The 12,739-nt window shown below is 49.1% G+C and overlaps 1 protein-coding gene across 2 annotated transcripts in view; it reads right to left on the bottom strand.

Moving 5' to 3' along the window:
* Window positions 1–12,739, bottom strand: part of DPP6 (dipeptidyl peptidase like 6) — a gene marked incomplete at its 5' end in the record, with an annotated part of 757,264 nt that overhangs the window by 619,307 nt on the left and 125,218 nt on the right. Inside the window, one exon of one of the 2 annotated variants that reach the window (XM_081284192.1) lies at window positions 5,982–6,218. The exons of the other annotated variant lie outside the window; for it this stretch is intronic. Within the exon in view, the coding sequence (XP_081140318.1) occupies window positions 5,982–6,218 (237 nt within the window). Of the gene's footprint in view, window positions 1–5,981; window positions 6,219–12,739 lie in introns of those variants that run through there. 2 annotated transcript variants of the gene reach the window in all.

Raw genomic sequence — 12,739 nt, 5'->3', positions numbered from 1 at the left:
ATCTTACTCAGCAACTCCTGCCAGTTGCTTGCAAAAATTAAACTCATTAATCATCTGACTCTAAAGGATAAAAAGCTTTGGGTAAGAAATAAAAAGTTCTATTTGAGGAAGGAAAAAGTGTCCAAAGTCAACATCTAGAAACACCCCTGCCTACCCAGTGATGACAGAATATTAAGGTGGGAAAATGAGCTGATTCCATTGCCAAAACTATAATATGATGTACCTTTGATAATACATACCTCCTGAGGTCTACAGGTAACATATGAGTAAATTTTGGAAACGTGTGCACTGGCAGCAGGAAGCATGTCGTACAAAGGTGGGTTTCATTCTCTCTCCAGATCCCTGGCTGCCAGCAGAGCTTGAATCCCCTCGGAAGATATGACAGACACACCTTTTGGGGCTGGCTTTAGAGAGCAAAATCATGTTAACACAGTGAAATTTGATTACTATAGTCCACAGCTAACCACTGAACCACCAACAGAAAGCCAATTAAGCTCACCCTTATTAATGTTCCAAGCCAAAAGAGAAGCTCTTGGTCATAGTTTTCCACTGCAGTCAAGGTAACGGTGAAGGTAAAATGAGATGCATGAAATAACACTCTAAACAGGTCTGGAGTGCAGAAGTCAGGTGCTATTTTTGGCTTTAACCACCAGTCAAGTAAAACTGCCTCTTTGTGTACCTCAACATTACCTTCTTCTAACAGAGACAACTTCCTAATTATGATTACTTTCTCTGTGCCGAAATGGTAAGCAGAGTTTTGTTTAACATTGTTACAGTATAGCTTCACAAACTCTTTGTTGTTACAGAATTCTATGAAAAAGTGATTACTCACTTTAACTCTGCATTTACTGTGGCGCTACTATAGGTAATAAACACTTCCTGTGTGCTGAGTATGCTCTGGAGTACAAAATCTACTAAACTATCACATCTAGCATTCAATGTAGTATTCTAGGGCCACAAGGGGCTTTAGCACTTATCTAATGAAATCATGTTGTGAGAAAGAAACCAAGACACAGAGACTGGGATTTGTTCACACTCACACTGTGGGCCATGCTGGCAACTGCAAAGAACAACCAAACCAGCAGCAGAAATAAGGGCTGAGCTGAAAGCTCAGACAGGTGACGTCAGGGACTTACTCTAGGAGTGTGTCCCGCCAGGACCACAGAAATGACCTGGAAGGACACTTGGCATGTGGTACAATTTACAAAATGGATCAAGGTGGAGGCCCCCAAGGGCCCTTCATTGCTAGAATACTCCACTTATGTAAAATAAAAGAGCAAATTATCTTCACAACAATTGGCAAAAGTATATCAGAGTAATCAAGCCATTTTAACCACCTTCTAATGCAGAAGCTGCAATGTGTGGGGCTGCCTTTGGACAAAGAAGGACAAAGATGGACAATTTATCTCACAAAGAAAACATGAAAAGGGGAGAACAGAATCCTGGAGATAAAGAACTTAAAGGGGAGAGAAGGGAATGATTTTCTAAAGAGCTCAAAGGCTGAGCTGAGAGAGGCAGGGCCTGAATCCAGGCAGCACCATGAAAGGCATGAGATAAAAAGTGTGAGGAGCAGAGTGGTGACCACCAAGAGCAGAGCGGCCATCGCATCAAGGTGGGGGAGGAGTCAGACGCGCCATTATCTCAAGTCAGGGGACACTGGTACCATGTCATGGGCAGGTCTGTAATGAAGACAGCAGAGAACGCAGGGCCACATCCGAGCCAGAGGAGGAAAGGATTGTTGATGGGGAGGAAGTGGAGCAGGGGTCCCCCACTTGCCTGAGAAGCTGCAAAATAAAAGGAAGAAGCGTGGCCGGATGGTGGGAGGGACCAGGGAAGGCCATCTTTGTTCTGCCTGCAGGCAGAGAAGAAAGAGCTGGTGGAGGGAGGAAGGCATGCGTCATGGCAGCAGACCGTCCTCCCTGAGCACGTCCCTGGCACTTCACAGCTCCACGCTCCTGTTGGAATGAGGAACCAGCGACACTGCAACCTGCAGCCCCCTGGTTTAAAGGCCAAGGACCCTGTGACATCCCAGGCCCCTTCTGGAGTTGACTGATGATGGGAGCCGGGGATGGAGAACAGAGACGGAAGGCTTAGTCCTTTCCCCACGTGTTAGGAAAATAATGAGAAACTACATTTTTATAAAACTGTGAAGACAGTGACAGCATGTATCGACGTCATCTGTGCAGGCAGGCTATGTATGAAATCATTTGCCAAACTGATAAATCCCAAGGACACAGTAACAGGACGTTGACATCATACCAGCGAAAGACCAAGGCAGAGAGAAAGCAGACGGGCTGCTGCCCAAGACAAACAGATGTCAAGATGGCCCCTCACGCCGACAGACATGGTGGGCAGTAACTGGTCATCTGATCCCTATTTTGGCCAATTTGCTGTTTAAAAATCCTGTTTTCATCACATTCATATTGTTGGGAAGTCATATGTCATCAAGAAGAAAGACTACAGGGACACAATACATGACCCTAACAAAACTACTGCCCAGGCAGTACATAAGGCCTGCAAAGCCCTTTAAGAAATTGAAAAGAAATGCTCAAGAGGATGACAAACTCAGGATTTTAAAATGAGTCAGTTAATTCCAATTGGAAGTCACTAAATCCCATTGAAAGTCACTTCCAGCGACATTTTCTTTAGGAGTCAACGTATTTTCAAACCTACACAATGGATTTTAAATCAAAGTGGTTATTGATCCTTCAGAGGAGTTGCCCAAGCAATTGGCTTTATATTTAACTGAATCTGATTTATAAGGAAACTGATAGAAAAGACACTTGGGCTTTGTTTCTATTTCACAGTCAGAGCCTGCCACTTAGAACTGACCCATCCAAAGAGGGTCTTCCATGGAACTGCCCGGCTGACAGGGCCCTGTTCTAAGTGAAGTGCTTACATTCAGGCAGTATGTTAATAGTTAATTGCAGGCCGTTCAAACTTGGGTTTGAACTCTGGGTAGACCGCTAGGTCTCTTCTGTGTGAGTCCTAGAAGACTAGCTTAAACTCTCTTTTAGGTTAAATTCCTCATTCTCAATCACACACAGGCATGCTTATGCGTACACATGCTCAGAGGTCAGGAACTATATTTTATTTCTCCCTTTTTGGATTGAAGGAGAAGATGAAGAAAGCCCAAAGGAATTCCACTTCCCATCACCTCAATGACCACAGCGAGGTTGTTTCTGTGTGTTGGAACAGCTCTCCCTGACTAACAAGCCTCAGAGGGGCCCTGAGGCCACCATCTCTGGATGGGCACTGCTCAGATGAAAGTGCCCAGAGGACGCTTCAGCACCCTGGACAGCTCCCACCTGAGCCCTGAGCTCCCTGGGGGTCAACAGAGAACAAACGCCTGCGCCAATGCCTACAGTTTCTCAGCCAAGCCAAGACACACACAGTGAGGCTCAGTGTGCTCCTAATTGGTGGCACATCTTTGGCTTTCAGTTTGATCATCTGAGATCCTTCAATCTTGAGAAGAGCTGGCATCTAAAAGTTTTCAGATCAAATGTCTTTTCCTTAACTAGTGAGTCTAAGGCAAATGCATTTTTTTTTTCTGCAAGAAAAGTGGTTTGCTATATTCAATCATCTTTTGGTACTCAATATGGTGTTATGGAACACGTGTGTGTGTGTATGTGTGTATGTGTGTGTGTGTGTGTGTGTACGTGTGTGTGTGTAGGTTACTATGTGAAGCAAATGAACAGATTTACCACCTCACACAGCCACGCTTTTGCAATGCAGCAGCTGAAATCTCTCATTAGTGTGAGTCCCACATATGGTACAATTTTATTACCTACAATCTTTGTGCTGTACATTAGAGCTCTAGGCCTGTTCAACCTACACCTCTGTTATTTTGTAGAAAATACATGTGATGCATCTTTGCCAAAGCGTACTGATTATGTCCAAACATATACAGAAAATCAGAAATACATACCATAGTATACTAACTATGCACACCCCACCCAATACCAACATACATGTGCATGGGCATACACACACACATACACACAACACAACTCTCTGTATTTTCCAGAAAACGAACATTGAGATCAGGACTTAATAAATCTTAAGGGGTGCTGTTAAGAGGTGCTGTTAAGAAATGCTGTTCAGAGCTCTAACAATGGAAATCACTTGCGCCTATGAAATTCTGATTTGTTCCTCAGTTTAACACTTTCGCTTTATCTGAGAACCAGTTCTGTATCCGCTAAAAAGAAATATATGCTTCAAGCTAAGATTTTTGAAAAGGATGGGTGGAGGCAGGCAGCACAGTGTTCAGCTTTTGCCTTTCCTTTCCCCTAGCGACACCTAGCGCCTATTAGGAGAAATGCCACTGTTCTCACTCCAAACATCCACAACGTGAGTTAGTTGTTAAGTCACCTTTGAGGCAAAAAACAAATCTTTACTGTTTGCATTGCAGCTTAACAGCCTTCCCAAGAGCCCCAGAAATATAACCCTAGAGATGTGTTGTCAGACTCCTTAAAACTATATATATGCTATTTTGTAGGAATTCTTCACCCTCCCAAGAGATTGAGATTGTCCATTTTTCTCAAGACCTGGCCCACAGCAGTGAAGGGACCTCTGGTATTTCTCTATCTAACCAGGACAGTCTGGAAATGACCCAAGAGAGAATAAGAAAATCTCCTGCAAGGATGATGCAGGGTCATGTGTCATGCATTTGTGTGCCCCCCTATGTACAAGTCACACCCCCACAAACTTTGGTCACATCTGTCCTGTATCATAAAACAGCACAATCTCACTGGCAACTGAGAACTGACCCTATGGAAGCACTCACCCCCCCCCCCCATATACAGACAGCTAAAGAAATACAACATGCTGAAGCTGAAGCAGTGTGACCTGACAGGACACATTCAATGGCCACTCAGTGCAGGGAGTGGTGGACAAGACCACCCGAGTAGCTTGTGCAGGACCCCAGGTGCTGCTCAACTTTGCTCAAAAGGCCCACACAGTGATTTCTGCAACCCAACACACCCTGCCTGTCCTTATGGGCTGTACCACCCAAGGCAGACCTGCCTGCCTGGGAGCTAGTCTGGGATTTTATCTCAAAGAAAAAGGACAGTTTCCTCTCTTCTGGGTCTTCAGTGCTCTGAACATCTGGAAGGGATCAATAGGAGGTGGTTCCACCCATCCACCCCTGGAACCGGGTTCTCTGCAGGAGTCAGCGTTACTAAGGTGATATGCAAATTCAACCTTTGAAACCCAGGCTTCCAGCTCGGAGAAGAGTAGGAAAGGGTCTAAGAGAAGTTTGCAGAGAAGGAACACAGTCTAAGGTAGAGCTGTTGGCCCAAGGATAGGAGCCAGGAGATGGACAGGGCCTAGCACCCATCAGCAAAAATTGTGCTGGACCTGGGACAGGGATGGCCTCCAAGGCAGTACTTCAACATTTTTTCGAAAAGATCACCACCACTACCACCACCAGCTGGGGAGGGAGGGGAGAGGCTGGGGGAAATAAGAAGGGGATGTGATGGCACTTGCCTGGAGGGACAGAGAGGGGAAGGGAGGAGAGGCACCCTGGGTAGATTCCCGTGACAGGTGGAAGGGGAAGAAAGAGCCCAAAATTGATGTTCCCTGAGCCTTAAAGCAGGAAAATAAATAAATAAATAAATGATAAACACTATCAACTTGTAGGCACAGACAGATCTAATTTCCTCCTTGGGATCTACAGCAGCCTGCGGTTACAAACAGATCCGTGCATCTACTGAACCCCAAGCCTATTCCAGATCCCAGCAGGAGCAGCTCCAAAACCCTGCTGGCCGCAGCCACCAACTCCTGGCTGCCGCCACCGCAGACAGAGCCCGCTCCGGACCTCGGTGACCGAGATCCAGCGCTAAGCAGAGTGGGCGCTCGGGAGCGGGGGAGGGGAGGCGAGGAGGACGCCCGAAGACCCGCGGAGCCTCCAGGCCTCTGCGCCTCGAAGGTGCGCTCGGCCACAGCCCGCCGCCGCCCCCCACCCACCGCGATGCTCTTACGTCCTCCTCGTCACAGTCGCTCCGCGCCTGGTACTGGAACCGGGGCCGGCCACCCGCGCCGCCGCCGCCGCGCTCCCGGGGCGCCGCCGCCTGCGCCTGCGGGCCGAGGGGCTTCGTCCCGGCGCCGCCGTCCTCCTCGGCCCCCTGGCCGCCCAGGAGGCGGCTGGCCTCCGGGGGCGCCGGGAAGGAGCGCGAGGTGTTGATCTTGCCGGTGAACCTCTGGTACAGCGAAGCCATCGGTCACCGCGCGCGCTCTCGCTGGCTGTCTGGGGTGCTTTTTAATATTTTGCTTTCACTCTCTCGGCTCCCGCTCCCCACCCCCTCCAGGCAAAAAAGAAAAAAGGAAAAGGAAAAGAAAGGAAGAGAACGGCGGCGGCGGCGGGGAAGAATCGGCCGAAGAGGGCGAGCAGGCGGCCGCCCCTCCGCGCGCCACTCTCAAGTCGCCGCTGGCGACTCTGCCTGGCTCAGCCTCCTCCGCCCCCTCCCCCGGCGCTCCGCGAAGCAGGGTCGGGCTGTGTGCTCGCTTTCTTTTCTGCGGCTTTTTATTTTTTCAACTCCTTGCCAGGGCCACGTACGGCCTAATCACAGATCGGAGGGAGGAAAGAACCACACACGCAGGGAGGGGAAGCCTAGGCCCCATTATTTGGCACCACCTAGAGACCGGCGCACACCCAGGGCGCTTCCGCGCCCCGCCACCCGGCCCCGCGGCTCCTCCTCGGCCCGCCCAGCCCGGCCCGCGCCCGCCGGGCGGCGACTGGCGCCGGAGTGGCCGGGGGCCGGCAGCGCGGGTCGCACGGAGGGCGGGGCGGGGCGCACAGGGCGCGGAGCAGGGGTCTGGGGGCAAGCGCTGCCCGTGCGGGGCAGCTCGGGCGCTCCAGGGCAGGTGGCAGGCTCGGAGACTCCCGAGGCGGCGGGCGGAGACGACAACCCCCGGGGGCGCCCCGTCCACGCGTGTGGCTCGGCTTCGCGGCCACCGCTCCGTGGGCTCCCGACCGCAGCGCCCGGCCGCCTCGGAGCAGCTCCCCTCCAGTCTCTTCCAGTTCTGGCCCAACTCGGAACAACAAAAACAGCACAGACCCTGAGGGCCTGGGTCGGCGGGGGCGCGGGGGCGCGGGCGGGGAGGGAGGGAAGGAGGGAGGCCTGCGCCGAAGGTGGTCGGGTGATGCGGGCTTCTAAGGAGCCCACCTTCTTTCCAAAACCGAAGTCTTGAAAAACAACTTCATATCCCTCCCTCACTCTCGGAAAGAAGGCGAAGGTTGTTGGAGGAGAGCTAGTGGAGGCCTAGTGGGAGCCCCGGGAGCAGTCCCATCGCACGCTCCTCCCCAGTGTGCCAGCCTATTTGTGTGTATCACGAACTCCATTTTAGTTTTCCATAAATCTAGGGAGAGGCTGAAGCATTTGGGATCCAGCAACTTTTCCAAAGCTTGTTCCACCACCCCTCGAAACCCCACCTCCCACGGTAAGGAACTGAGAGGGGCGAGCGCACTGACCCCAAATGATGTGCATCACTCAGGGATTCGCATTAACCGGTTTTGCTGCATTAAAACGTGCTTCAGCGCCCCTGTGTGGAGAGACGGCATAGTGTGCTGCCCGCCAGCTCCAGCCGGCGCTGTGCTTCCTCTCCTGCAGTCCAGCCACCTTCCTCTCCTGTAACCTGGCCCCCTGCCTTCTCTCTAGAGCCCTCGCCATGGTATTTCTTAAGGGTCCTATGGCTCTTGCTTCTCATCTGGTCCCCATAACCTCTTCCTGCGGTCCTTCCTGGCTGCCATGGGCTCCAGCTGGGCCAGGACCCGAAGCTTGTGAGAGTGGTAGGGAGTATTAGCCCCGGCCCAGCGACTACGCTGCGCCCTTCCACACACTGAGTCCAGGGCATCCTCGCCTCTCCCCGGGGTAAATGGTGCTCCAGTTTCCATAGGCAGGCGGCAGGCCCACAGGCCCCCAGCCCACCAGCCACCTCCTGCATCTCTGCCCCGGCCAGAAAGCCCAGGGCCAGGCCTGTCTGGCACTGCAGTGGCCTCCCTGTACCCTCAGCTTGGAGGAAGACATGGGCTGCTGGCCAGTGAGCATATGCTGGGACCAGCACCCTTCCATGCCTCTGCCCTGCTGCCCTTCTCCAAGCCAGTCCAGTGGGTGGCTCTTAGTTTTGGTCAAAATTAGAACACACCCATCCTGCGTTCCTATGGTTTCTGTGAACTCTGGATTAAAAAAAAAAAGTGCAATCACTAAAGTACATAAAAATACTTTGCCTTTGTAGCAAATATTAAAACCAATATTTCAATCACTATGTGGCTCACTGCATGGGAAACACCACCCAGAAGCGTCTGGCGTAGGGAGAGCTTCCTCACCTGCTTCACTTTGAAGAAACTTGCAACAATTACAAGAGCCACGAACTAAACTTAAAAGTCAAGAACTATGTAATGTTTTGAACAACCAATAAAAAAAAAGTCATCCCATTTAATAAGTGGAAACCCAGGCTCTCATTCCCCTCTCATACCAGCTGTGCTTTTGATAGGAGGAAGCTCCTTCCTAGCAGACTTCAAAGAGAAAAGCTCATGCTGTTGACTGCAGCCTTCAGATCCTGACATTTCACTATATATAGGTGCTGTTGGGGTCTTGCTCACGATAGAAAAAAATATGCATGTATGTTTTTACACAAACTATGAAGTATATATTTATATACATATACGCATCATAGTAATATGTTTTATACAAATATAGTAAATATAGTACACACACTTTAAAGGTATGTGCAGAATATAGTTTGAATCTTTTGTTCAATAACAAATTGAATAAATTGATAAAGAAGGTGCATGTGCCTCACTTTTAAAAATTATTTTCTCAGCTGAGCTTGTAGGTATGCAAATTACAGTCTGGCCAAAGTTAAAAATCCTGGATTCAGTTATTCTGAAGGTGTGATTTTTATTTAAAATTATCTATAAAATAAAAAGACCATAAAACTCATAAACAATTGGGGAAAGAGCTGAGACCAAAATTTGTGTAGAGGTGTGAATCTGAAAATTAAAGAGGAGAAACGGAGGCCAGGAGAGGTGGGCAGGAAGGGCAAGAGGCAGGCTGGGGCAGGTGTGCAGAGACAAAGCACCAGGGAGAGCAGAGCAGCAGGAGGGCGAGGTTGGTCCTTGGTACACTCTGGACCAGGGCCCTGAGCTGACTTGAGAATTCAGATGCTTTCTTTCACCTTGCACAGTGAACTCAAAGCTCCCGGGGCATTCTAGGGAATATTCTAGATTGTGTGTGAGAATGTGCATCGTATTTATGCAGCAGCACATCCAAATTTGTCTCAAACACTGAAACAGATCCCAGAGCATCTTTAGAGACTGTGTTTCATGCTGTAGAATGAGGGAAGGGAGGCAGAGAAAGGCAAGGCTGCCATTCATGTTTAGGAGACACAAGTCACTTAACTCTTGCCCCTTGTCAGTGTGGGTGCAGGCTCAGAAGGAAACAGTCGCTATTTCCCACCTCTCAACTTGTCCCTGATCATTTACTGTACTGAAGCAGATTTTCACTCCTGCTTATTGGACTAGTATTAAAAAAGTGTGTTTGAAATTTTTTTGTGGACTACTTCATGTCAAGACTTTAATTCCTCAATACTGCTTAAAACACAAGGCCCACTGACCCATGTTTTGATTCAGTTCCCAGTTTCTTAGGTAAAGATGTGACTGTGTTTACTTTCCCTGGAACCAATTTACAAAACAAATATGATAAGTCATTGAAATTAGGCAGATGTTGCAAAACGTGGTAGATAGTCATTTTAAAAATGACAGCACAGGGAGCCATGGGGCCTGCATGCTAGCTAAGCAATGCAGGGAACCAAAGGCTGATTTCAGCAACCCAAGCATGATTTGTATTAGGTAAGAGGTTTTCTTGTGACTGGGAGAGCTGTCGGCTGTAGTTCACTCTCTTTTTCTCTCGGTGGTGAGGAAAGAGAGCAGACTGTGTAGATTTTTAGTCTTCCTAACACTAATATTTGAAGAAATAAATGGCCAATGCAGCATAGTCCAAAGAAGGTCTTCCCTAAAACACCAGCTCCAAAATCTTGTAGATATTATCACCTTGACCTTGTATGAATGGGGAGAAAGCAAGTGTTGGGGTGGCTTGAGAAAATACACAAAGCAGATTCTCAATGTTGAAAATCTGTAACTCTCAACAAATGTTTTTTGTTTGTTTTGTTCTTTATCTTGTGACTGCCAATTTGAGACTGGGTTATGTGACGTCTTTACAAATGTTCAAACAGGAGGAGTCCAGCACACATGCACGTGCACACAGAATTATTATTATTATTATTATTATTATTATTATGGGCTTTTTAAAAAAAGACAATGTATGAACTGACTTAATTTGGAGCTTTTTAACTTGCTACTTAAATATAAGTTTTAAGGAAAAACATTTCTTTTAACTCAATAAAAAGTCTTTCTTCAAAATCGGTGAACTTTCATCTCCCAGTAGTGTGTTTTTCTGCATTTACTAGTGCAGTGCTCCCTGCTTGTGCACTGACACAGGCGGGAAGTCAACCAGGTGTCCAAGCTCATTCCAAGTGGGTTAGACCACCCACTGCCTCAGTCCGTGGCCGTGTGGACTCCCCTGAGGGTGCTCTTCTTGCCCTGGGACCCCGCATCCCCTCCTCCCCACCTCTTGCTTCATTTTCCTCTTCCCCTTCTTGCTTTTCCTTCCTGTTTTCTCGGAATCAGAGTCAGGAGGCCAGACATTTTCTTTTCTCTAAAAATTCTTTGCTTCTGTCAAAATAACTATAAAATCCTACTTTTTACAACCCAAGATGCCTCAGAAATGATCCGAATAATGGAGGAGGAGCAAGCTCTGTGTTTTCCCATTTTCTGTGTACACAAAGAGGGCTCCCAGGGTGCCTTCTGGGGCTCTCAGGAGCTGCAGGCCTCGGGGTGCAGCAGAGCCTGCATATCTGCGTGTTCCTGGGACCATCTGCACGTGACCCTGTCATTCTCTGAATGTCTTAATTTCAGCCGTGACATGATTACATTCAAAGGGATCTGACGTCTGCTCTGAGATGCCCCAAGAGCTCCTTGCCCTTTACAGACCATGCACTTTCCATGGATTAAGTTAAATATGTTTCCTTTGATGTTAAAGTCATATTAATGAGGCTCTACACTTTGTTGCTCTAATTTTTTATTCAACAGAGGCAGTGGCTGTGCCCAGAAGGAGAATGTGTTTCTTCTCTCTGGCACCCTTGGCAAGCACTCCTGGTCAGCAGCAGGCAGGAAGAAGTTCGGAGAGGCAGAGGCATGGCAATGGCCCAGACAGCCCCCAGGATGCACCTGCATCATGTCACCCATGGGATTCTCAAGCTTTCATTTGGAAGGAGCAGTGGACTAGTGGGGCCTGGTCGGGTGCCAGGTGTCCTCTGGACAGTAGGAAACCGCTGTGCCAGCTCATCCCCACTTACCTGCAGAGAAGCCAGCTTCATTAAAAACCAGTTACAAGAAAGGGAGGGGATATGGGGTACACAGAGTGTGCCTGGAGACAAGGGTCCAGGGAGGACTGAGTGTGAGCCTGAGGTCATCCACCCTGCTAAGAGAGGCCTGCCAGAAACAGCAAAATGAAGTGAGATGAGGCCCGGCCTCCCCCATCCGGGTGGTTCTTGTGTCTCCTCCCAGAAACTCCCTGGCTGTGTGGTGTGAGGAGGGTGGAGGAGGCCCGCTTCCTTTACACTCTCATAGTGATGCTGAGATGGCATAACATCAGGATCTGAAGCCACCTCTGAGGCCTGCCAGGGTGGGAGAAGCATAGACGGCTTCCGGGTCGTTCACGTGGCCACATTTGAAAAGGACCCCTCACCCCTTGTAAGAATTGTCAGAAGGATGGCGACTCCTTTGAGTTAAGGTACTGCAGGAATAGTGTGGGTGAACAGCGACTGGCCAACAACCCGCCTTCAGGGAAGCCAAACAAGCAAGCGGGGGTGACTGTGCTGACTGGGGCACACAGAAGCCACCTCTTCGGGTGTGTAAGAGGGGGTCTGGGCAGCGGCCTCTGCCAGGAGCAGGATGCAGCATCTGACTCTGCCCCCAAGCTGCATGCATCTAGGTTCTGTGGTCCATCTCTGAGGCAAGCTATTATTCCCATGTTCAAAACCACGACAGATGGGACAATTTTTCAACAAATCTTTACTCACCCCACACCCACTTCAGACGAGTCCTGACCTGACACACAGACTTTGAACTTGACCTTGTGGTTGACTTTGGCCAATGACACATGCATGGACATGAGCCAGCAGAGGCCTTGCAGGTATGTATGGAGCCTGGCTATCTCTGATTCTCTCAAAGAGAACAAGTCCAGCTGGCTGCTGCCACTGTGGCCCAGCCTACAAATCAACATGTCCAAAGCAGACATGGAGCTACCCATCTCTTGCAGCTGGGAAACACAGAGCACAGCCAACTAGCTGAGCCCAGTACAGACCAGCTAGCCACAGTGGACAGAAGTCTTGGAATAAATGCTTATTGTACAGGCCTTTGTGTTTGGGGCTGATGTCTTACTCTGTGTGGGTATCATTACTCACTAGGACAAAAGTGAATCCATGTATGAAAGATGGTATAGGTATCGCCAGAGTTTACGATAAGCACTTCACTTGCATATTCAGTAAATACCTGAATGCCAAAAAATGTGCCAGTTGCTGTGCTATGTTCCAAGGGTGAAATGATGAACTAGAATGAACTCATATTCACACAGCACACAAGTCAGCACTCCTCACAGTGAGCCAGGGTGGTGTTATA

The sequence above is a fragment of the Spermophilus citellus genome (genome assembly GCF_964194105.1).
Source record: "Spermophilus citellus genome assembly, chromosome: 3".
Classification (NCBI taxonomy): Eukaryota; Metazoa; Chordata; class Mammalia; order Rodentia; family Sciuridae; genus Spermophilus; species Spermophilus citellus.
This window is presented reverse-complemented; position numbering and strand designations above follow the sequence as displayed.